At 41.5% G+C, this 26,393-nt stretch overlaps 1 protein-coding gene across 2 annotated transcripts in view; it reads left to right on the top strand.

The window, feature by feature from the left end:
• The window catches only part of NPR3 (natriuretic peptide receptor 3), a 54,081-nt gene extending 33,766 nt beyond the window's left edge, over positions 1 to 20,315 (top strand). The window contains exons 4-8 of one of the 2 annotated variants that reach the window (XM_019531924.1): positions 8,528 to 8,663; positions 11,874 to 11,968; positions 15,444 to 15,579; positions 16,579 to 16,663; positions 18,573 to 20,315. In XM_019531924.1, the coding sequence (XP_019387469.1) occupies positions 8,528 to 8,663; positions 11,874 to 11,968; positions 15,444 to 15,579; positions 16,579 to 16,663; positions 18,573 to 18,684 (564 nt within the window). In that variant the 3' untranslated portion in view covers positions 18,685 to 20,315. Of the gene's footprint in view, positions 1 to 8,527; positions 8,664 to 11,873; positions 11,969 to 15,443; positions 15,580 to 16,575; positions 16,664 to 18,572 lie in introns of both variants that reach the window. The other variant, XM_019531922.1, reaches the window with a different exon arrangement.
• The last annotated feature ends 6,078 nt before the right edge of the window (positions 20,316 to 26,393 follow it).

The following is a 26,393-nucleotide window of genomic DNA, read 5'->3' as shown; positions in this document are numbered from 1 at the left end:
CCTCTTGCTGCCTTTCCTCTGAGATGGAATAGAATTAGCTTGTGCATTGAGGATCGCTCCCTTGAGGAGCAACCACTCTTCTTGAACTCCCCTCCCCCTGAGGTCGTGGTCCCTTAGGGCCTGACTGACAAGCCTCCTGAGCTTGTCAAAGTCGGCTTTTCCTGAAGCCGAGGACTTCCGTGTTGTTGACTGACTTGCCAGCTTTATGGCGGATGGTGAAGGTGATCAGCTCGTGGTCGCTGTCACCCATTTTCCCATCGATCACTAGGTTGCCAATTAGGTCATCCCCAGTAGCCAGTACCAAGTTGAGCAGCACTTTACCTCTCATTGGCCTGTAGACTTCTTGAGTCAGGTAGAGGTCATCCACACACGATAGGAAGCTTTGCGACCATGATAGGAAGGTATGTTCAGAGCTACTTGTAGAAATCTCTGAAGTGCAGATGCTGGTGTAATAATATCAAGAGGTTCTGGACAGCGCTGAAATTCGTGGAAAGGATCACACTGAAGAAGCTAAAATTGTCAGATGTTAAGTCATCTAAAGGATTTCAGATCTATAAGGGTGTGTGTAGACAAAACGGGGGCCCTAAATTGAAGTGGTGAGTTTTAAAAAACACTGCTTCTATTTAGGGCTGATTAAACTCCCGTGTCATGCACACATCCCGCTGACTCACCTGCCTCTCTGGCAGCGGGGAGAGGAGGGTGAGCTGCCAGTTGGACAAACTTGCTGTACTACCTGTCCAATGCTGAGGTGTGGTTAGGCTAGCTAACTTGGAGCTTGTGGATAAAACCATCTTAAATTACTGGGCATAGAGCAGTTTTACAAATATTTGGGAATAAAGCAATTTCTAGGGAGCAAATATAACAAAATACAAAGAATGGCAATCAAGAAGGATGTCAGTAGATTGGGATGCCCCTTTGAAGACTGAATTACATTGCAGAAACAAAAAATACAGCCATAAACATCTGAGTTAATATCCATAGACATGAAGGTGATGATGCCTTTTAACAAGGTATTGCAAGGACCAGTAAGAGGCTGCATATTGTAAGAGGAAGAGAAGAGGACTGTTGAAGTTTGAGCAATAGTTCGGTGGTAAAGTGAGGAATTAACTTAAGTAAAAACTCACTCGTACCCCATGATGTTGTTTGGGCTCCTTTGGATTTCACATCTAAGGGCATGGGAAGAGAAGCACCACAAGTGGAAATGACAAGGTCAGCTCAGAAAGAGATAGAGAAATGACATGGTTGGTGGGTTTGTTTGTGGGCTTCCCATAGACCAAATCTGTCAACACATGATTGAAATATGGAGGACTCCATAATGAAAGGACCAGAGAGCTGCAACCATCACTTACAGAAACAATATCCTGAAAGAAGACATGCCTGATGTGTACAGACTATGCAGCCTCACAAATGTAACAATCTGCCATTTTTCTGAGCAGGATCCAGGTCCATGCTAGTCAGGAATATGCTGGTCTGGCACAATTCTGTGGTCAAAGTAATACATCAGCCATTGGCTAAAAAAAACCTGATCTATGGGATCAGCCCTCTATATAAGCACAGCCAACAGGAGTGCTGGAAAATGACAAAGCCAACATTTATAAACAAGCAGCATGGGTCATACCATGCCACACAACCAACCAGACATCATGGTTGTGGGTGAAGTGACCATGACACCTCGTACACATCATACTCAACAGCAGAGAGAAACTTAGAAGTTACCACAATCTGATCACAGAAGAGAAGGTGATTTGGAGCCACAGAAAAAGGAGTGTAATACTAGTAGTGCTGTCCATGAATAGAGTTATACTGAAGGGCAACTGGGAAGGCCTGAAGCCCTCTCGGAAAGTGAAAATCTTACGTAAAAATGTATGTTCCTCTGTGTGACAAAAATTACTCCCAAAGCTTGCTTTCTGTGAATAAACAGACATAGCTTGCTTCTTTGCTCTTTTGCACTATATTCTATATACACAGTAGCATATGCTGTGGTTCATAATAATGTATTGTGGTTTGATACAAAACTGTACGTCAGCAGAGACTCACTAAACTACACTCAGTTTTATTTGCAATACTCACAATGCTTTGCAATATTCACAATGCTGAAATCAGGTAACTTTTCCTGTGGAAACATTGGATACAAACTTGAGTGCCAGAAGTTAGGTACCTGGGTTCAATTCAAGAGCCACTGAAGTCAATGGAAACATTTCTACTGACTTCAGTGAGCTTTAGATCAAGCTCTTACATCCATGTTAATTGTGTAAAATACCCTGATTCTTTTCAGGCCACCCACATCTCTCACTGAAGTCACAGAGAGCAGTAGCTTCCCAGCAGTTGTGAATCAGGGCACTGGTTATCCTACTGTGGAATTGGAGTCTACATTTAGGTATTCAAGTTTGAAAATGTTATTTATTTCACATAGATCTGTTGAGACTGATAGCCAGACCCTCACCAAGCATTAAAAAGCTATATTGCTGTGAGAAACAACAGTGTGACTTAGGCTGTTTAGCAGTGTTTTTGCACTAAGTAGGATATTGAAATGTTTGGGTCCCATGTAGCTATTACTTGGCTGTCTTCCACATAGGTAGTATTTTGCATTGCTGTATAAGCTGTTAACACCTTAGCAAGTGTATACAGTGTGATTGCACTACAGCTTGCAGAACTGTAACTTTGAATTGCCTGATGTTTGTGTATGTAAAATCAGAACACATAATTTGGCATTAATATAAGCTGTTGCACCTAATTTCCTTGGAGGGTCCTTTTTGGTAGTAGCAGATGATTTAATAGAGTAGAAAGGGAAAACGAATGGAATAACATGCGTTTGATTGTTGCTTTCAGCTACGTAGATATTGCAGTTTGCACACTTTTGTGGCCCTCCACCAGGAGTATCAAACTCATCTGGCCCTGTGGGCTGGATAAAGAGCTGAGGGCCAGTTCGCAGGCTGGACTGGAACCACAGACAAGCCCTGCATGCTGCATTAGACCCATGGACTGGCTCTGTGTGCTGCATGAGATATTTTGGTCCAGTTTTTAAATGTTTGAAAAATTTCCCTGCACAGCTCTGCTAGAACTACCACTACATGCTAGAACTGGGCTGGTGTCATGAAGCTGAGATTCAAGCTTCTCCAAAGCTCAAATGTATTTGAATCAGCCCTTTGAGATGGGAGAATGGACTCAGCAAAAAAAAAAAAATGTTGCCATAAGTAAGGATTTCTCCCCAAAGATGAATTGAATAGCAAAGTAAAGTAAATTAACATAATTAGAACACAGCTTTGGATTTAACCTTTGATCCTAGGTGGAGACTAACCTTTCATAAGGTATAACCTCTGTATCTTTCAAGAAACAAGTTCTTACAAGACAAGAATGTTCAATCCTCTTCAAGTGGAAAGTTCTTACCCTGAACACTGTTTTAAACAGAGAAGAAAGCCATTGTTGCAGACCCACAACAGAGACAGTGCTCCATTTCCAAGCTGAGGTGACAAGCCAAACGTCTAAATTTGCACTGGGAGAAGGAAGTCTGGAATTATGGTTTTGATGTGGGCCCCTGTCTACACCTATCAGCTGAAGCAGGGCTAAATCCACTCCAGGTAAAGCGGGGCTTAAAAAGGGGAGAAGACTAAGACCCACACAACTGCTCTTCATATTGCGCCATAAGACAGATTCAAAGCCTGACCTGGAGAGCTGAATGACTAGCTGTATAAAGCCCCAAGCCATGTCCATGGGCATTGAATTCTGCACAGTGAAACCATTTCTTCACTCAGCTTTTACAGCAAAGGTTTTTAAACTGATTTTGGATGTTACTCACACATTGATCAATTAGCTGACTAAACGGATTTTGACAGCTGATGACAGTTGGCAAATTAACGTGTTACATTGGAATGCCTCTGCCATGGACAAAAGAAGAGACAAATTGCTTTCCTGAAAGCTGATGCCAACATCAAACTATAAATCAGCCAGCAGGGATGCAGAGCAATCCAAACAGCTCATTCTTTCTCATGACAAAATGAGTGTCACTTCCATGAAAGCTGACGTTTGATCATCCCAGAGCCCAAGCGTGGTGCATAAAGTAGTTACCCAGCACTGTCTTTTTCTGACCCATGAAAAATTAAAGCCCTCTAATATCATCAGCAGCAAGAATTGGCCTATAGTACACTTTCTCTCAGGCAGCTCTTTACAGTCTCCCCTAGAACGGCTGTTATAGAGTCCATTTTTTCTCACTTGCTTCCTTCCTAAGGTAAGGATAACTTTGTTTCCTGGTAGCTTTACTCTTTAGCTTCCTTGTAGACTTTGTACTGAATTCTTCTGAAGTTCATAAACATGAAATATTTCCTTCTCCTATGGCAATGGCTGCTTTCTTTTTCCAAATGTTTGACACATTTTCTTAAATGAAACACAGGTGAGATTTAAAACCTCTGCAGCCCCAAGGCAGATGTCAGAGAAACTTTAATTCTAGCAGCATAAGAACCAGGATTAACTATGCAACTGGTTCAAGGGGTGAAAAAATATCCTGTGCACAATTACATAAAAAGGAACTTGATTAGTTTAATGCAGACAATTGACTATGGAATTCTTTATTATCTACGGAGTGTTTATTTACTTTACTACATATTATCTTTTGGAATTTATACGTTCAGGTAAAACTGAGAGAGTTTGAACAGCTCTTTGTGTTTCTGGATGTCTAACTGTTTAAATGCACTGAAGTTAATGGTAAAATAAATATTGTTTCTAAGCAGTAGCATGTGTTGCAGAGGGGTGTTTTTCACCAGACATCACGAAGAGACCACATTACAAACCCAAATCTTTGCTTATTCATTGGCCAGTTGTACTATTGGCAAGCACTTTTCTAGTATAACTAAACTGTGAGTGAATGGGACCACCCTCCTTTTGGCTGAAAAGATAATTCATTCTGAATTACTTTGCACCAAGCCAGGATGTGTTGTGGTTTTGATATGTGAGCTTTTGCTTACAGAAGAAGAACACTGAACAATTTAGAGTGCTTAAATGCCTATTGCCATGTAATGGGTCCAGACTTTAATTCAAGCTCCTAATGTAATTTACAGTGTCATCTGGAATTAGTTATTTTTAGGTAGCCATTTGCTAAGTACTGGCACAGCTAAGTTGCTATGTACAAAACACAAATATAAAAGACAGCTCCTAACCCTTGAGGTTTAAAATCTAGGCTTCAGGCACCATAAAATGAAATGTATGGGGAGAATCCAGGGAGATTGCAAATTTAGATTAGAACGTGCAACCCTTAATTGCAATAGTAAGTGTTCACATGAGTAATCCCACTGGAGTCAAAGCCATTTTCCTTTAAGTTCCTAATTCCATCCCCCCCCCCCCTTTTTCCCCTTTTTTCCCATTTTTTTTAATGTAAGAAACGAAATTCTAGGGCACAATTTAAGACTGTGTTTGACTGTGTCATGGGTACACAGTGGTGTAAGGGTACAAGGAGACCCATACTGGCTGCACTCTGGACACAGTCATGAACATGGGGGTCTCTTGTGCAGAAGTAAAGTATGTTCTCTCCTTCCCTTATCAGGAGAGCACATGTTCTGCTCTCCTCTTTTAAGGGTTTGCAGAGTGAGCACGTATGCGCACATAAACGCACACAAACACACAGCAATGCTGTCAAGCATAATAAATCCAATTCTTGTAAATTTAATCCCTTTCAATTGGAGAGGAATGAAATCCACATCATTCACATCCCAAGGAAGTGTCCTAAGCACCAAATTACAGGGTAGGTTGGTTGGGGCAATGGGAGGCCACCCTGCATCACTCCTGTTGAGGCTAGGACACCATCTTGGAAAGGCTCGTGGGTTAGATCAAGCGAGAGGAGAGCCTGACGCTGCTGTCTAGTGACTAGGATATTTAGCTAGGAAAGGACTTGCTATCTCCCAAGAGTGTTCATGAATTTTCCATTAAACAACCATTGGATAAGAAGCAGAAATAGCCTTGAGAGCAGGGATCAGAAACCAGGACACCCCTTTCCTCAGTGAGCACTCTGAGCTCTAGACTTTAGAGTCAGGCCCTCTTGGCATGTCTTTCTGCACAGTGACCCAGTCACATGAGAAGGGGTGTTACCTGCTCTTCCTTTCAATTATTCTATTAGTGTACTGTTGATGGAAGAAGATGAGGCCTGGAACCCAGATTTTCCTTAGCCCAGGAGCCCATAAGACTACCATGGTTAAGGCAAGGCACACCAGTTTCTGCAGCCAGTGGCACACATCATGGGAATGAGGCAACCAGCCTCACATCCAGCTGCCTTTGACCCCTCACCCCGACAACCCAAATGGCCTATATATAACTGGTTGACTAGGGGCAGTCTTCAGCACAAGTCCAGAGCAGGGCTTGCATTCATGCTTCTAGAATCATAAAAAGACCTCTTACCTACTCCATCACTGTGCCCTTTCTAAGCTTGGGTATTATATAAAGCGTAAGCACCACTTCTTCCCCTGGTAGCTGTGTTTTTTAAAGAAACTAACTGTGTTAAATTCAGTGGTGTTGGTGTGCATTGAGGACATCCTGAATGCACCTACAGAAATTAGGATCCTCCAGAGATTCAGGCATGGGTCCTCCTCGTTGCTGGATTGCAATAGGAGCTAGGCATCAAACTGCTCAGACCAGGACAGTTGAACAAACATTCAGAAGGCAGAAACGCAGGCAGTGTGGAAACTTTCAGATGAACAGAGGTGCCCACTAAGTTCAGGCACTTCTGAGGATAGCAGCTGCTGAACAGGGGTTTTTTGGATTGCAGGTTGCACCTAAAGTCTGCCAAAGTCTGCTTTGGTTGCCTAAGTTTTCATCAATAAAATTCCCCAGGTGCCTGAATGCCTGATGCTGAGCATGTCCAGTCCTTCCTAAATGTGGTAGCACTGAGAAGCTAGATCCATGAACTTTGATGGCATTTACAAACTAGCTATCCCATTGCCTCTCTTACTGGCAGGGCCCAATCCAGTAGGCATTTGGAGCACACCTACTACATCAGGCCCTACGCAAAACACATCTGATAAAGATGCACCCTTTTTCTGGCCAATGACTACAGTTCTTACCCAGACTCTTTAGTTTTCTCCTGTGTCTGAATATATTAACCCTATATCTCCCAGTTTCCACAAGGTTACTGCAAGGACCAAACTAGAGGGTATTCAGAGGTGTGTTTAGTCTTGTTTTACTTTACATGGATAATTATATATTTGTGGGGCCATAGAAAAGACCATGAGAAGAGAGGGGAGCAAAGAGAACCGGAGAGATGAGCATGATGCAAGAACCTAATCATAAGGACACTCACTCCACTACAGTGAAAAATTACATAAACTACTTGCACATTTATTAGAGCAGGGTCTGGTGGCCAAGTCCTGAGTTTTGGTTTTGATCTCAAGACCCCCTCTACATGTTACATTTATGGTATGATTAACATGGTGATTACAGCCTAATTGACAATAGTGCTATATGTGCACCAATTCAAGGCACAATAAAATAATAAACAAGCCATAAAATTATTCCATATACCAGACCCTGGTGCTGTCCCTGGCTCATTCTGACAATTGGCTGATTGTCAACCCCGGCTCTGGGCGTTTGGACACCCAATTTTCAATTTGCTAATGCAGAGGGAGCCCAAAATTATACTCTTGGGCTCCACCCGCACTGAGAAGTTGGGCATAATTGGGAACTGATCCCCAATCCCAGAATCTGGCCTCCTTCCATGCACATGTGATATGGCAGGAGGTGCGATTGTTGGGATCAGATCCCATGATGCATTTAAATGAACATCTGTCAGGGGCCTCCAGGTCAAGTTTCAGCTTGTAGCTGAACCAGGAAAAATGAAAATATCCAGATCCAGCACCAAGACACTTTTTCTTTTTTCTTTTTGTTTACCATCACCCTCTGAACTTAGCCCACATCATTTTTGTACTGTTCAACTCTTCTTGCTATCAAATGGGGAAGCACAGAGAGGCTAAGAGCCTTAAATCTAGCTGCAAGAGTGTGAAATTACAGTTTCACTCCTTGGAAGGGCAGCACTGCTTTATAATACGGGGTGTTTGTTTTGTGAATTTGTACTGGAAAGTGACATTTCATTTAGCTCATGCCATTTCTGAAATAGCCATAAAAAATGGGAAACTTTTTTTCTGGCAGCTCCAGAGAATGTTACTGTACAGGGTAAACAGTTCGCTCTGTTGTTCATTTGCTAGTGGAGAGATGGTCTGTTGAGCAAGATCCAGAATCAGCAGAAATAGAGGGAGTAATCATTAAACAAACAAATCCATCAGCATAATCAGAAAAACTTCCTCTCTCCAAAAGCACGATAAAGAGAGGATATTTTCCAATCTGTGAGGTGTGCTGTATAAAACAGACAGCTAACCATATGTGGGTTTCTGGGACTCAAGCTGGGGCTCCAGTTTTACTAATCTAATAGGTCTATAAACTATAGCTGTACATGTTACCTAACTTGCATAAGGGTTGTAGAGTCTAATCCAGTGTAAAAATAAGTATTTTTTTTCATGTGGCTTATTGTCAAATGCTGTTGTATTGTTTTTAGGTTAATATGTTTGTGGAAGGATTCCATGATGCCATTCTTCTCTATGCTCTGGCATTACGCGAAGTCCTGAGGTATGGCTATAGTAAGAAGGATGGAGCAAAAATTATTCAGCAGACACGGAACAGGACATATGAAGGTAGGAATCAATCTAGTATTCCAGATGTCAGTGTCATTACAGTTCAGACTGTGACTCTGTGTACAGCTAAGGCATATATAGGTAAAAAGGTTGGAATATTTGTTTCTTATTAAAACATACACATTTTTAAGATGGCTTAAATAGTTTAGCATTTTCAACATATTTTCATAACATCCCTTCAGGTATTACTTGCTCAGAGGAACTCTTTATAAGTTAATGACCCACACTAGGCTTGTAAAGAAATGCCAATAATGTTCCCAGACTCCTTCTTTGTTTTTGAAATGATTACAGCAGCCAGCCTTGCTTCATGTGCATCTATTAGCTCTTGAGATTGCTTCATCTTTTCCATTTAGGTTTTTTATCTTAAGACACTGGATTTGATAAAAGCATATTGGGTGCCACTTTTTTCCTTGCTGTTCTGAGTCTTGGAGGGCTCCCTGTTTATACTTTTGTTTGTTACCTCAGTTGCAGCCAGCAAATAGGATTGTGGCTTTCTGTCCTTTGTATTCAGGGTCCTGGTTCTATAGCACCTTAAGCAGCTGCATAATTATACACACACGCATGACCCTGGTGATGTCAAGTCATATGTGCACAGTAAAGGCCTTAATAAGTAAACTGAGTGCATCACCAGATCCATCCATCATTTCTTACAATACATTACTCTTTTAGTGTAACATTAATAAGGTTTTCAGGGGAAGTACTTAAGAGAAAGAAAATATTTGCCTTAGATAAGAAATCAACAATTGACTCAAAAATGTAGCAGCAAAAACATACTGACCAGATTCCCAGCTGGGATGATTATGTACTCTGGGCACAGCTGTGGAGAGTGGAAGATGATGACTCCCAGTCACCTTTCTGTTCCCCTGACACGGTGCAAAACAGATGTCAAAATGATCCCCAGTGTAACTTTAAAGGACCCTGAGGACTGCTCTAAATTATGCTGGCTGCAGGAGTCCTGCAGGAACCTCTGAATTAGCTGAAAATCAGGTAAAGTACTCCATCCCTTCCCATCCCTGGGACCCTTAAGCACGCTCCCTGAGAATTCCCTTCTGCTAATGAAACTGTTGGCTGCACCTTTACAGCAGCCACTACAAACTGATATTCAGGCACAAAACATCTATCTTATTTTCCCTGTAGTCCTCCAAGAACATGCCAAATATATGCTCCTTCAAGTTTCTTATAAAGACACGTGCTCCGAGCAGTGGGACTAAAGGGATGCACTATGGTGTCTCAAAGCTACGTTACTCATAAAAACAGCCAAGAGAAAAGAATGTTCCTTTTCCTCGCTGGTGAAAACCAGTTCCTTGTTGCTGAATAACCTCTCTTCCATCACAGCCATTTTGAAAATTCAGAAATGTTGAGCTGCCTGGGCACAGCATGGAAAGTCAAAAAGGACACATGTCCCCCTCCACCTCCTCATCCCACTGTGAGACAAATATTTGTAATTATGGGTCTTATACTGAAAAGGGCCTTCTTGGTACCTTGAACTCTTGTACTGAAACCAGTGGGACTCCAGCCTGAAGCCAGGTGTTCCTCCATGCAGTTTACTGGAGGAATAGGGCTTTCTTCTATGCCTGAAATGTTGCAGGCAAAGGTAATTAGAAATTTAAGTGCTACCGTTTAGATTTCTAACCGCATGGACACCGTCTTCCCTTGGCATGCGTCCATGGCTCCTCACCCTGTAGGTGATCTATCAGAAATCCAACTGGACATGAATGCCATTTAAAGAAAGTGTTCTCTAGTTTCCTCTCCCTCTCCCCTATGCAGCTTGGGAAATACCTGTGCCTCAGAAAAGCGATTATGACTAGAACTGATCAAAACCATTCTGTTTGCTCGGTTTTCGATTTGAAAATTCTGATTTGACTAAATCAAAACATTTTGAAACGCGTCAGTTTTACAGACATTTTCTCTGAAAAATTATTAAACCAATTCAAAGTATAAATATATAAATGCAGCAGTCAATATGAAGTGTTTCACCCTAACAAAAATAGAACAAAACAAGATTGTTTCCTTAAATCAGAAGTATTTTTGTAAATGACTTTTAACATTTTAATTTCCCTTTGGGTCTATAGAAAAAATTTTAATGTCAAAATAGCCCAGAAGGTTTTGACCATCTCGGGTGCTGACTTCAGACAATATGGTTTTTGGTGGCCTATGCCAGCAGGTTGTATGTTCTAGTATTTGCCCCCTGTGTTGGTCTAGGGGCCATCAGTCAGATGTGGTATAACAATTCCCTAATTTCACGGCCTCGCAAACCTAGGCAAGGAAGTTCTGTCTCTCTGTAGGGGGTTTCACCTTTAGTAATGCTTACTCTGTAATCCTGCCTTCCATTACAGTAACATGAATCAGATTTGTGTTTGCCTACTGAAGATCTACACCTAAAATCAGGATGGTAAACCTTTGGTTAACAGTCCATGTGTCTACAGTTATAATAGGATTAACCTTTTGAAGTTCATACATATTAGTAAACACAGAGTGAAGATAAAGAGAGGCATATTAGTCTACAGAGCATTTAGGATATATGGCTTGGATTCAGTTAAGGGCTTACACTTACAGGTAAGCCTATGGGACTTAAGGAATATACTTAAGTGCTTTACTGAATTGGGGCCTTTAAGATAAAAGCCACAGAGACAAATTCTGCAATTACAGTGAAGAAGATGAGTTTTAAGTAGGGGTAGGATTTAGTCTAAAATGGATAACACCAGCAAACTACATCAATATAAGCCCATATATCAGTCAAGTAAAGACTGCAGTGAGCCAGATACACTGGCACTCTGGACTTACCACCACATGGGGCTACAGACTCTGTCCTTGAGCTCTGCTCCAGTAGCTCGGCTTTACTTGAGCACTTCACTCTCTCTATCCCTTGCTTGCTGACTCAGGACTCATCCCTATGTAAATTCATTTGCATGAAATGCATTTTTATTTTTATTTCAGCACTCCAGGTTTCTGGATTAGATTTTTTTCACATATTCCCCAAACAGCCTTGCTTTTTTTTTGTTTAAAGGAGAAATGTTAAGAATTTAGGAATGCAGACATTGAGATGAAATTACAATTTCTTTTGGAATGCCAACAAAAATGCTGGGAGACTGATGAGATTTCCTGTCATATCAGTCTGTGAAAATTTGTCCACTCATTTTCTTGTTTTCCTTGGAAAGGTCCGGTATTTTAACTAGTTAATTTTCTAATTCCTCACATGCCATTCCCTAGGCATTGCAGGGCAGGTGTCCATTGATGCCAACGGGGACCGATATGGGGATTTCTCAGTAATTGCAATGACCGACCCAGAAACAGGCACACAGGAGGTAAGGAAATAAATATACTCTCACAGGTCTGGTGCTGAGATACCCTAGAACAGTGCCAGTTTAGAGTATCACCATGTCACCTGTTTACTCAATAGACATCTGTTTATTTAAATATCAGTATTAAGACACTACAACCTAATCCTACAAACCCCAAACCCAAATCCCACTCATAAAATAAATCTTAAAGCACAGATCCAGTTCTACAAATCTGTCTTCACGTGGGGATTACTTGTGGCATTAAGCCTTAATAGGATTAGGCCCTATGTCTAAACTGGTTCACAGGTTTATTAAGGAAGTTACAGTGTGAAATGACTAAGGTTTTGTATTCCCAGCTAAGAAACAGGGGGATTTTATCCTTGGATAACTAACATGCGAGAGCTATTTTGAGGTTTAAAAAGTAAATATAAAACAGCTTAGTGTTACTTCAAAGTCTACCACAGTGAGATTGTTATACTGACCCTGCCTTGTCTTCTGTATTAAAATTAAAGTGTCTTGTCTTCTGTATATTTTTAGCTCAGGATAGCTCAGGAGCATAACTTACATTGAGATTAAAATCACAACTTCTGCGGTCAGGAAGACGAGGCCTAATGGCCTTCAAGCCTTAGAGCAAGGAGAAAAGCACATGTGGATCCATTTCAAAGTGGGAAGGGAAGCTGTCATTCCAGACCACGCAGCAGCTGTCACACTGTCCCTGTTGTGTCGTAGAAAATCTGTGGTGATAGAGGGGAGCTAAATCTCTTCAAATTTAGCCTGGGATGAAGGGGTTTTGCTGCATTTGTACCACTGCAGGCTCCTGCAGTGTCTGAAGCAGCAGCTCCACCTCCCCTTTAGAAGCTGTTCCATATGAAAATGTCTGTGGATGTAGTCATGCACAGAACTAGTTCTCCTCTGCATTGCTGACCTGAATCAGTCGAGCTGGAGTACTAGTGGCCCCAGTGCAAAAGAATGCAGCTGCACAGAGGAACATGATTAGCAGCAGAGTGATTGGATTATCAGGAGCTGTTGAGTTGTCCTAACTCAAACTGTAGCCACAACCCCACTAAGTTCCTATTCCAAGTGGCAGCACTATTTGAGCTCTAAGCTGCGTCTGACAGGCTAGCCAGCTCATATTTAAAGCAAGCTTTTATACACTGCTATATATAAAAAACATTTCCTGTAAATGCATTCACTTGCACTAATGATACAGAACATTGGATCCTTTTTTGGTGTGGATTTCACCCCTGGGTTTACAGTCACTAGAAGCACTATGCATCATTTCAGTCTTAAGTCCTCAGTACAGGGTTCACAGATTCACATAAGTTTAGGGCTGGAAGGGACCTCAGGAGCTCATCGGGTCTAGCCCCTAGACTCTGGGCTGGAAAGACTGCAGGGGTCAAATCACTTAGGTTCAAGTAGGACCTAAGTGACCTTTGGCATCTGGAATGAATTTCACTTTGAACTAATATGTATGAGCTACCTGAATAGGGAAAGAAATGATCTGTCATTGAAACCCAGCAGAGTTAACAGTAATTCTTCCCAGTAAGATAAACTTCCTTGGCAGTTGTGCATGGTGCATGAGGGCAGAATCTGGCCCTTTATCTTCAGTTTGTTTTCTGCATGAAGTGTATGCACATTTTGGGGACTGATTTCAGTTGAGTCACCCATTTGCAGGATTTACACTGGTACTTTTGTGTTCAGTGACTGAAATATATGGTGCCGACAGATGCGCAGCTCCCCAGTCTAACTCATGATGCTTCACAGAAAGTGCCAAGAGTTAGACCAAACCTCCCAACCCAACTAACATTTGCTGTTGGGTCAGGAGGGTGGGGGACTGAGCTCCATTTTGGAGCCCTCTTTTCTAGTTTTTCCTTACCCCGCCAACTCTGGTGCTATCTGCACAATGGGAGGGGGGAGAAGGGAAGGGAGAGAGCTCAGGCTGGGGTTTGCCTAGTCAGCGCTGGACAGAGGGTGGGTGAATTGAAGAGGGGGCTTCAAGGTGGGGGAGCTCCAATCCATCCACCCTTTGTGCAGGGCAGGCTAGGCAAACCCCAGTCCAAGCTTCCTCCCTTCCCTTTTCCCCCCTCCCATCATGCAGGCAGCACCAGGGGTGGAGCTGAGCTGCATCAGCCCAGTCCCAATCAGACAGAAGTTAATGAAGGCACTGTGCATCAGAGCACTTTCATCTGAACTCTCATGCAATGAGGGCTAATTTGTCATGTGATTGGGCTCTTTTAAAGCACTCCACAGCCGTGCTCTTCTGTCAGGGCATGGCTGTAGAGTACTTTCAAAGGGCTGATTGCATGACAAATGTAACTTCTCTCTGTGCCCAGAATGAAGTGCTTGTCCCTCCAACTGCTGTACCTGGGTACTGGTATAGATCCGGGATAGAGAGACCCCGAGTTATGCTAACAGTTTATTTTGTGGATGCATATTGCATAAATGGGGGCAAAAAAGATTTCTATGTGCATTTTATTAAGGAGAGAGAAGCAGCCCTTTGTGCTATCTTAATAGAGAAGTCAGGCCTAGTTCACCATGGAGTTACACCCACTGTTGTGCTGGTGAAATAAACAGGAGTGATGCAGGCCCAACCATGCTTTATTTGAACATGCCATATATATTTCTCCAGTGCATCCGATAAAAGGCTAGAACTAACCTTGGCTACAGTTTTAAGGGCATTCAGAACCCTATCCTGGATATTGTAACTCTAGCAACTCAATTTAAAATTCTGCATATAAAGTATGCATGCTTGTAGACCTCTCTGAATCTTACAAAAGGAAATGAAAAATCAGGTACTCTAAACATCACTTTAAAACTAGGCAAAATTTAGTGGGCTTGGCTGCATTTCCTTTTGAATTTTGGGTTAATTTAGCTCTAAAGAGGGGGACAAGGTCATGCAAGCCAAAACCATCGAAAGGTTTCCACAGACAGCAGCAAAGCAAAACAGCCTCATTACAGGCAGGTCTGACTGCCTCTTTATAGTCAAATACAGGAAGGGTATAAAGTAATGAAACAATTGTATTGATATCAAAGAATACTGATACAACTTGCAATCCAGCAGAACAGCTGGAACTTTAACGCTGCTTCATTCAGAGTCTAAGTTAGAACATCTCAGCTCATTTTTTTGGCTAGCCTAACAGTTAGACTGTAGTAAGCTGCTAGACACTCTCCTCATCAATTCCCCCTCTCCTTTTAAAGCAGCTAAAAATGTATGTGTATCCATGCCCTAATAAATGCAAATAGAAACATCCAGCTGTATGCAGAGACACATACAGAGTTGGATAGCAATGGAGGAGGGTGTGCATGTCCAACATTTATCATTTATCATTCTGTCCTTGGCAATAAAGTGCTATTAATGGGGTCAGTAGAACTGTGAATTCTGTTCTGTAAATAATCAGGACATACTGGAGAGGATCTAAACGTATGGATCTTTCAGCTTATCTAATTTCTCTGGGAACAAATCATTAGAAAAGTGGCATCATTTTTGGGTTTTGCACAGGTGATTGGCGACTACTATGGAAAACAGGGTCGCTTTGAATTTCGATCAAACATGAAGTATCCTTGGAATCATGGCAAGCTGAGAGTAGATGACAGCCGCACTGCAGAGCACACAAACACCACACCCTGTAAATCATGTAAGTTTACTGACTGTCGCTGGAGAAAGGAAGTATCTCAGCTTGATGATATCCTTAATTTTCATTAATATTGAAAACATTAGCTGCACTCTCTTTATAATTTTCTGTACATGCTCATTGTGGGCCAGACTCTCCCTAAGCAGCTGACATGGGGATGGTTCCTTCATTCATCTTCAAGTTAAGGGCATTCCCTCAGGTCCTAGGCTCAGTGAAGCAGACAGCTCCATGCTTCCCCACCCCTCCATACTGGGTGAGGCCCCATTGTGTAGAGGGGCACATTGCACTACTTTAAAAATGGTGCAGCACCTTGCCTAAGCCCTGTGTGCCTCGTCAAGAGACAGCCATCCCCAAGTTTCCCCTGAGCCTGTGCATCTCTGCTCTGCACCTTACCAGGCCTGTGTCTCAATGCTAAATTCCACCCTGGCATTTGGCTATTAATCTATGCAATTATGCTTACATGGTCATTTGTTTGCTATAACCTTCACAGACAGCCTTTAATTTGTAACTCAGCCCAGGTTCATTTACAGGTTTGCTGAGGTCTGCAAAAGCCATTGAGTGATGAGAAGTGATGGACTGATTTATGGATTTGATGCTAAACAAGGAGAAACCTGATTGCTCCTATAATAACTACTGCCCATGTCTGTAGCCAGTTTTGCTACAACAGTGACCTACTGTAATCCTAGACCAAGTCATGACTGAGCTGAGCATTCAGACCAGCCTCTTATCAGCATTCCTGTGTACTACACATTTCCATTACAATTGTGACAGTGTTATTTTGATTGTGAGGGTGTGTTTGACTCCCTAAACTCTTCGTAAAACAGGGAGGAAAATAAATTGATGTGAGATCAATCCAAATGAAAAATTCCCAGAAAGCCCTGTGTTATAAGTTCTGAATGACTTTGGATAGTATCTGATGCTGGTCATTTATTGAACAAATCTGCATTTCCCAAGCAGGTCTCACTGTGAACTCTGATCATTTCTTTTTCTTTTCTCAAGCAGGTGGCCTAGGAGAGTCAGCAGTCACAGGAATCATAGTGGGTGCCTTACTTGGGGCAGGATTGCTAATGGCTTTTTACTTTTTCAGGTTAGTCCAAGTTACTAAACGATTCTAAGACCTCCCAGAGGTGCCCAAACTTCTCTACTCCTTTCAAGAATTTCACCATGTTGGAAAATAGGGCCCAAAAAAGCATGTCTTTTGTGGCAAAATCCCACAGAAGACAACTCACTTTTACTGTTTTGTACCTCTAACTATTTCACTGTGTTAGGGCCTCATCCAGCAAAGCTTTTGGCTTGTGAGTTACTTTGCTTATAGGAACAGTTACGGTGAGTTCATGCCCCTTTGTTTCTGCCATAAGGTGTTTTTTCATGTGCTCAGGTTGGGGGGGAGGGGCATAGCGTCTCATATATCAGCAACCCTGCCATTCAAAACAACAATAGCGGCTCTTTAACTAAAGCTTATGAATTAAAGCTCATGGAAGTGCAAGGACACTGATACACGGGACCCAGAGGCTGCTGATCCTGCTAATTGGCATACTCCAGCAGACTCAATTAATTGAGTCTACTCTGATGCGCTGTAATTATAGCTAATTGCTTAACTGACAAGTCATTAGGCTGCCCACTGTTTTCCTCTTTAACCTCATACCCTATGGGTACTAGTAGCCCCCTCATGCTTTCCCTGCCTCTTCTCCTTGCTCCTCCCTCCCCCCTGCCTGCCCTGCTACCATCCTGTTCCTCAGCCACTGCACTGCTTCCCTTCCCTGCCAGACTGCGCCCCATGCTAAACTTTAAATGGTAGTGCATTTCTGGTATAAATATACTTATTGTTTAAATGTTTAACCGTAGGCACCAACTCCATGAGTGCTCGGGGGCTCAAGCACCCACTGAAAAAATTAGCAGGTGCTCAGAACCCATGAAGCCACTTGTAGATGTAACCCCCTCCAAATCCCAAAAAACTCTTTACCAGAAGAGGTGCTTTACTTCTACCCAGCTCTGCAGCATCTGTAAAGATCGGGCGCTTCAACGGGGCTTTTTGGCACTTTTAGCTAAAACTGATTCAATCATCTATTAGGTGAAAGTGTCATAAAAGCCTCACTAAAGCACCCAATCTTTATAGATGCTGCAGGGCCGGGCAGAAGTAATGCACTGCTTCTTCTGGGTATACTTGGGGCTCAGCACAGGAACGTGCGGAGTTACACGTAAAGTGCCAGTTTTGAGCTTTGTTTTGTTTAACTCCTGCAAGCACACACTTGCAAACAAAAAAGTCAGCGCCTACGCGTTTAAACTTTCACATCCCTAAATGCTGCTATTAAATCCCCTCTCAGTCTTCTCTTCTCCAGACTAAATAAACCCAGTTTCCTTAGCCTCTTATAAGTTATGTTCGTACCCCCTAACTATTGTCATTGCCCTCCACTGGGCTCTCCAGTTCATCCACATCCTTTCTGTAGCAGGTGGCTCAAAACTAGATACAGTATTCCAGATGTAGCCTCACCAGTGCCAAACAGGGTGGAATAATCACTTCCCTTGATCTGCTGGCAACACTTCTACTAATGCAGCCCAGTATGCTATTATTCTTCTTTGCAAATAAGTGAAGAATTGGTTTCAGTAAAGAGTTGGATACACTGTGCAGATTGTGCAGACAGTGGGCCCCATATATGGTATAAGTAACTTGGCTTTGATCATTAGAAGAGAGTGATGTGGCAGAGTTCCCATGACATTATACAAAAACTTGCCAATCACTTGCATCACAAATTGTCAAAGAAAAGAAATGTCTCAGTGCTTTGAGAATGCCTGTTAACTTTTACACTGCATTCTTGGACTAGGGTAAAATGCTTCAAGGCAAACTACTTCAATCTTTGACCAGGGTTTCACATTCTGTCACATCTCATTTCTCAACAGAATCTCAGTTGTCCCGTATAGGCATTCTTTGTAAGGGAAGTCCTGTTATCCTATGGTTGAATGAGGATTTCATACTCTATTCCTCTCCTTTTATGCAGAAAGAAATACAGAATAACTATTGAGAGGCGAAGTCAACAGGAAGATTGTAATATGGGCAAGCATCGGCAGCTACGTGAAGACTCCATTCGATCTCATTTCTCTGCCGCGTAAAGAAGTCAGGTAGAAAACAAAATCCATTCTCCCTGAAGAAAACTTTAGGAAAATGGACACAACCAAAGACATCAGTGAAAAAGAAGGAGTTCTTCAAGAGCCTCTTCCTTTAAGTAGTAGAGTCATTTTGTCTTAATTTCTTTCAGAAACTCAGGAATGATTTACTAATTGCATGATGCCACTTGGCCTTTCATCTCATGAAAACAAAACAGACACAGTTTTCCATTGTAGGAAGCCTGTAGTGTTCAGAGAGGGTATACCCTAAGACATTTATTGTGGGCAGCAGTTCTGTGCTTAGAGCTGGAGATGCCTCATCCAGATCCTTCTTTTTAACTTCTACTCCCTTAGTTGCATTTCCCACAAGGATATTAAATGTGGTGTTATGGACACAGCTGCTGCATCATCATCAGAATAAAAACATCTTATTATCACTGAAATCATTGGCTATTCGCCACTCAGTGGCTGCAGGATCAGAATCATATAGTTTATGGGAGAAATTTGTCATGTAAAATGTAATTAATTTGTGTAGTACAGAAGGTGGAAACACTCATGGAAGTCATTCTTTCTTGCTGTTGATAGTAACAAAAATCAAGACTGGGCATAGGAAGACTGATTCTCCTCTCATTTACACCAGTGCAAATCACTAGCAACTCCACTGAATTCAGTGGGAGTTTCCCCTGGTATAAGGCAAGGAGAATTGGGAGCTGAGAATGGATTTGCTGTTCCTTTAACCTTCATATTATTTTATTGTCCTCATCTCTCTTTACCATCATCTCCTCTCTAAAAGGGTAGTATAGTACATGATCTTGCTCCCACGGAAGGCAATGACAAAAGTTCCACTGACTTTAGTGAGAGCCGGGTATAATCCACAAGATGTGTAAATATTAATACTGTGGGGTGTTTGTATAGTAAAGGAAATTCAACAGATTTTCTTTGTATAAAAATGACATTCCATGCTAGCATTTTATTTTTTAGGTATTTTTTATCTTGTATTTTTCTATTAAAATGTCTATTTTTGCTCTGGTAAGATTAAAAGTCAAGGTGAGAGAAGGTTTGAAGAAATATTTTTTACAAGCTCAAATAATGTGCACAGCAAGTCAAAGATGTAAATAAGTAAGATTTTTGGGGGTGTGAATATTAAGCAAATTTTCTTCCTCCTTCTACCCCAGGCATGTGGAGAATGCTAAATTAATTTCAATTCAGTAATTAATGTGATAGTTATTCAAGATGATTCACCTTTAGACCCTGACCCTGCAGGCAATTAACTTGATACCTGTGAGGAATCCCATTTAGTGAGGCTTGCTGCTCATATTTATGCACAAGGGTCTGTAGCACTGAGGCTTTAAGATGCTGTTTTGAGACTGATTTAAATCTTACTGCCATTGATATGCCTGGTAATTTGGACATTAACTTCAGTGGGAGCAGGCTTGGATCAAAGCGGTATGAATGACTGAAAGTAAGGCTTTTTTTATACCGTATACAAAAAATGTCTTAAAACGTTCTAGTCAGGAAATGCAAATGTATAGTAGATATTACAAATAGTGCATGATTTGGAGAGTGACAGCTGTAAAATGCTGCCTGATGAACAAAGGAAAAAAATGCTGAAAGTATGATTATATTGCCTGAAATCCTTTGACTTATTCTGTCATGATTTCACAATATGGAAACTTTTTGTTCATGGCAGCAATATTATTTATATATATATATATAAAATTTCCATCACAAAGTAAGGACTAAAGCTCAGATATAGCACCTATATCCAGAAATAGGGCACCTATTTCCTTAGTGAAATCAATGCGAGTTAGATCATGGGGGAAATGGGTCTACAGGACAGATTCTGCCATCGTTTAAACAAGCATAAATCCAGAGCAGCTGCTTTATAAAAGCTGAAGTAAACAATCTGGTGTGCTTTACTGGACAATTTTTAATATTTTTGAAAGAAAAAACTGCTGTATCTTGGCTTGTGCAGTGGTTGCTGCCTGTATAAATGAACTATTATCCAATTTCCCAGGCATCCGGAGAGCAAGCCCAGTCCTCAGGGCTGCTCTGGAGATCAGAGCATCTGGGAAGGGGGATGTAGTACCTTTGTTACAGAAATCATTAGGTAGTAGAGAGTAAGGCTAGCAGCTCAGCTTCATCCTGTTTTCCAGCCCACATCTTCAGGGTGTTGCCACTGAAGGGATGACATGGTGAAAACACCACTATAACCCAGTGACCTTTGGTTCCTGGAATGGCCTCAGGCACAGACAGAAGTGGCATTTTTGGTGCTATTTCTGGCCCCTGAAAATTCTCTATAGCCATGACATGGCACATGCACAGCTGCAGAGTGCTTTTCAAATGGCAGATTGCATGAAAAATTAACCCTTGCCAGATCAGGTATTAGATTAAGTCACTCTTTTTTAGAGCACCTTAGGGAATTTATGTTCCCTCGAGGATTAAGTTTTCACACAGGGGTGGGGCTGTCAGCAGAGGGTTAAAGGGAGCAGCAGCAGTTGCTGGGCTACTTTGCCCAGCCTGAGTCAGAGGGGAAGGGGGATGCACCAGAGCCTCCTCACCTTGCTCCCCACAATACCCCAGATGTGGTAGCTAGGGAGGGGTCCACAAGGCAAGGAGGCTTCATTCCACACTCTGCTCCCTCCTCCAGCTTACGCCAGGCAAAGGAGCCCAGCAGTTGCTGCTGCTGCCATCCCTCTCCCTCCCCACTGACAGCCCTGGAGCTGGTGGGGAAGAGGGGCAGGACTGGGGAGAGGGTGGGTCAGCAGCCTCCTTAGAGGCTGCTGGAGCACCTTCACCTGCTGGCCAGGGCCAGTGCAGGCAGGCTCAATTCCTGCCTCCACCCCACCCCCCCCAACAAGTTAACATCTGTTGGGTCAGGGAAGGGGTGGGTGGGTTTCTAACTCACGACAGTTTATGTAAAGCGCCATGAGTTAGAGCAGGCCCCTGAACATCTCTAGGCACCTGTCTGAAAGATTTGATAGTTGGGAATGCCAGAAAGTAGAGTAAAAAAAACCAAAAACCTCAAAAGCATTTTATTTTCATAGCACTATTTCACACTGATCATAGTTTCACACTGCACTATTTAGCACCATTTCACACCGATCACTTTTTTCACTGGTTTTGATAGATTTTTCAGTCTCTTCTTTTTATCCTTTTTGTTGTTTTACCACTGAAAATGGGAAAGGAAGAAATAGGTGATGTGGGGAGATTTTTTGTTGTTGTTTTGTTAAAACCAAAAACATGCAGATGTAGAAAAATGGGGGGGGGATAGAGGGGAGGCTTATTTCTCACCACACAAAAACCTGCCAGGCCTAATTTACATTCGAGGCTGAACTGGTTTCCAGCCGGCCCAGGGAGTATAAGCACCGAGGTGGTGAAAAGCTGCCTTTGCCTTCACCGTCTGGGCCTGTGCCAAGCACAGTTAGGTCAAAACAGACAATCTAGGTTAATTGTTAGTTCAGTTTCTGATCACATGATTGTGTTTCAACTGAATGGAACCTTACAAAAAAGTAAAAAAGTAAAAGCAAAAAAATAAGGAGTCACTTGACAGGTTTAAAAAACAAAAAAGAAAACACTCAGCCCCTGTTTATGTGCAGGCTTTTTAATCATAACCCCAGCAAGCATTACCAGGAAGACTTTGCAGGTGGGACTCCCTCGGAGGCCTGGCTGCAACATTTAAAATGAGGTGCCAACATTGCTAACTTCCTCCCAAGGCAAAGTCCACTTGTCGCATAGCTGTCTGCATTGCTGGAGAGGTGCAAGAAGCTGCCTTACCATTCCTTGTATTTTCTTTCCCATTTTAACACCTTTGCTTACTGAAAGTTAAGTTTTTTACAAAGTAATTACTTTTCCCCATGAGGTGGTACATTTTCCTCTGTCAGGATGTGAAAAGCAAATGCGTTGGTTTTACCAACACCAGCTCAGTGCTGCCATGGGCACATTTCAAGCAGCAGGAGAATGTTTAGAGTTAAACAGAAGACACTGATAAAGGTTTTAAAGAGTTTTTTGGATGTTATAATAGCAAAAAGTTATAACAGTAAAAGAAAACAAGTATTACAAAATGTGTATTACAAGGTGTATTCTGTTTAAAGAGGCATAAAAGCCTCTAGAAACAGAATGTACCTTGGTAGCTGGAAGTGAGAGTTTGCATTTGTACACACGGATCCATATAACAACAATAAATGGTCAACACAGACAGCCCCAGTCCACCTCAGCTCATTCTTAAATCCTTTCTTAATTGGGTCCAAAGGATCTGATCATGGTCCTAATGAAGTCAAAGGGAGTTTTGCCATTTGCTTACATGGGAGCAGGATTTACCCAATGGGTCATAGTTCCATTGGTTACTACATCTATGACATGGCAGCTCTTTTTTCCCTTTTCTTTCAATAGGATAGAGAAACTAAAATAGAGACATTCTACTAATTTTTCTCTTTAAAAAACTTACTACATCAATAAGGGAAAAAATCATTCGAGGGGTTTTGTACACCAGTTACTTGAGCTTAGTTCTCATCCCAGAACCTCACCCCCTGAACAATTTGAAAATTTCAGTGCAACTTTGGCTACTTCAGAATATCTTCTATCAAAGCTTTTGTTCAGAGCTTCATGCCCAGAACCATAGGCAATTTCGATGATATAATAACTTTGTAGATCTGGGCCACAGACACATGGGAAAAGAGTTACCTTTGGACAGTTTGTTCAGAATCTTCTGTTATCACCAGTCCCTATTAATGGCATCTGGATTCCCTGCTCCATACAGTTAACAGATGATGCAACCCGGCAAGGTTCTGAGAGCATTCAACCCCAGATGAAGTGTATGGAAGATGTATTCTGCCCCTTGCCAGAGTGTGGCATCCATATGTAGCATCCATTTTTAAAGCATTGCTTTCATTTAGTTTGGTGAATAAATGAAACATTAATGAGCTGTTTTAAAGCAATTTTTAAGAAATGTTTTACTGTTTTTTGTGTAAAGCATTTTGATATTTTAATTTTGTTAATTGAAGGAGTTATTAAAATGTTACCAACTCCTTCAGGGTACAGGAAAGTCTGACAGTTGTACAAAGCAAAGGCCTGTCCCTTTGCTGTTTTACTGTGGAATTGACTTCTATAATGGCACAATTTGGCTTCTTCTAGTTAGGGTCCAGTCCTTCCTGAGTGAGTCGGTAGTAAAATTCCCATTGACTCAACAGAAACAAGAAAAGGCCCTCGATGAAGTGTTTTAAAGTTTGAAATGCAGCATCTTGCAGTTCACGGAGAATTTCCAAGCTTTGGAATATGACCTTTGGCTGCATCAACCTCAAATGACCTCCACTCCTTGTGAATCCCATAATGTTACTGAAAATGTCAAGAATAGACATCAAAGACAGAAAGTTAAAAGTCCTGTCCATAAATCTATTTGGCAAGTCAGCCCACCTTTCTGTAGCTCCAAACACAACTCCAGATCCTCTACTACACTCCTTTACACTTTAGAGGAGCCAAGTAGCTGTTGTTATTTTTTTTCTTATCAATTAAGCAGAACTGTTTATTTTTCATTTTCTCCTAGGTAAAAAGATTCACTGCTGAATTCCTCATTGCCTCAGCAGCTCACACTTTTCTCTGCAACCAATTAGTGTTCAGCTATGGACTCTTAGGCAACTTTCTGCCCCCTTTTATTCACTTCCTTTATTCACTGAAAAGTGGAATTAGAGTTTTGTTTGAGTTTCATCCTTTACTCTTTAACATTGGGCCAGGGGACTGACATAACTGCAAATATAGCCACACCTCAAATCTGTCCACTGCAAAACTGGGACAGCTGAGATCTGGTAAATGAACCCTATATGCATAATGGTCCAAGCCAAGAATTACATTGGCTCAAAACTTTGGCACTTGAGTTGAGTTTTGCAGTGTGGGTCTTTCTGTAGTTTCAGGAATACTATTAAGATGATAATCCCACAACCCAGATACATGACTAGTTCCCATTAAAGTCAAAGGAGACAATTTGGTGAGTATGATTGATAGGGCCAGGCTCACAGAGAACACATTAGTCAGGAAACGAGTTATAGTACGGTAAGACCAAGCATCTCCTGTGTATGTATACATACAGGAAGGCTGCCATCTGTTTTTCAAATTTTACTTAAAAACTAGCTATTGATGCTTCCTAATGCTACCATATGTAGTGAATGCCATAAAGGATATCAGCAATATGGGGGGGCGGGTGGTTCATGGTGCAGGTTAATGGTACATTACCTGCATTTCTCAGGAACATGGTAAGCTGACTTAAATTAACAAACAAAAAGACAACCTATAAATAAGCAACATTCTGGCATTGCACATGTTTCTTAGCAAGCAGTTTTAGCAATATATGACCATTTTTTTTTACAAGGTGATAAACATTGAACTTTTTTGGTAGCTGTTGAAAAATGTTGGGAAAACTTTATCTTCAGGTATGTGCCTAACTTCCCAAACTTCCCATGCATAACTGGGTAGCTGAAGCACAAGACCTTTTCCTTGTGAAACCTTTCACACGGGAAAAATAGAAATATCGGCACTAGAAACATCTCTGTTTATAGAAAAAGGATTTACTTTAAATGGTGTGTGGCTTTTCTTTTTCTCTTTGCCAAGGAATAAGGTGGAATTGTATCTCTAAGTCTGCACCTGCCAAGTTTATGCAGGCAAAGTGTCTCTTGAAATCAACAGAAAAAGTTGCTGAAGAAAGATTTCAGGATTGGGCTGCTTGGGAGAGATAGTGAGCACTGTCACTTCTCTAGTAAGACTGACAGAAGTGTCCTCTCCTCTCTGAAGAGAAACCTACGAAGTTCAATTTGCTCTTTATAAAGCCTTCAATCTGGCATGGATGTAAAAAGGATGTTGTAGCTTACCCATGTAGGGGGGAAAAGGCTTAAAGAGTTAGGTTTGCTATTTACCAGGATATTGCTGGTTTTGGCCAGGAAAAATGGTCCTGGGGACTTTCCTGGATTAGTATTTAATTATGACCAATATATTACTTTATAGATAGTTTTTAAATATAGAATTGCTTCTTCCAGCATGTACATTTTCAGAATGCCTCTTACCGATGTACACAACATTTAGGTATCTAAAAATGGCTTTCAAAAATGCTGGATTGGATTTCATTCAGATCTTCCTTTTAGCCACTAACATTAATATTCTGCATTGGAGGCAAAATATTGCAAAAAATATTGACACTTAACTTCTGTACATTAAGCCACAGTATGTCAAATACCATGTGTAAGTATCTGATATGGTGGAAAGATTTGAATCTAGACTCTGTGTAAGCTGTTGCTTGGTGTTTCTGTTGTGTGAATGTTCCTAGAAGACACCTGAGCAAGCAAAAGAAATGTACCAAATAGGGCATTTTGAAAAGTTATATTTGTTTTCATTTTTCTTTTTTAATCTAAGCTGGTATGTGCAAGGAATAGCAGCAAAATTCTCTCACACCAAATTCTCTGACCAAAGATTTTACAAACATTAGACCAGCTCCTCAGGTGGTATTAATCAGCACAGCTATGCTGATTCAGTAGGTTTGTCCTGATTTATCCCTGCTGAAACTCTGGTTCAGTTCTTTGACACCTTAGCTGCCACATACAGCTATATCCCCATGTACCATAGGAGTCACTGTTAAACAAATGAATGGAACAGTTATCACCTAGTGGTATATGGGATAATAAAAATGTTCCCTGTTTTTAGTACCAGTCTATGGAACAAAGATTGCCTAATGC

The sequence above is a fragment of the Crocodylus porosus genome, unplaced genomic scaffold, assembly GCF_001723895.1.
Source record: "Crocodylus porosus isolate Cpor-Errol unplaced genomic scaffold, CroPor_comp1, whole genome shotgun sequence".
Taxonomy (NCBI): Eukaryota; Metazoa; Chordata; order Crocodylia; family Crocodylidae; genus Crocodylus; species Crocodylus porosus.
Note: the sequence above shows the minus strand (reverse complement) of the source record. Positions and strands in the feature narration are given on the sequence as shown.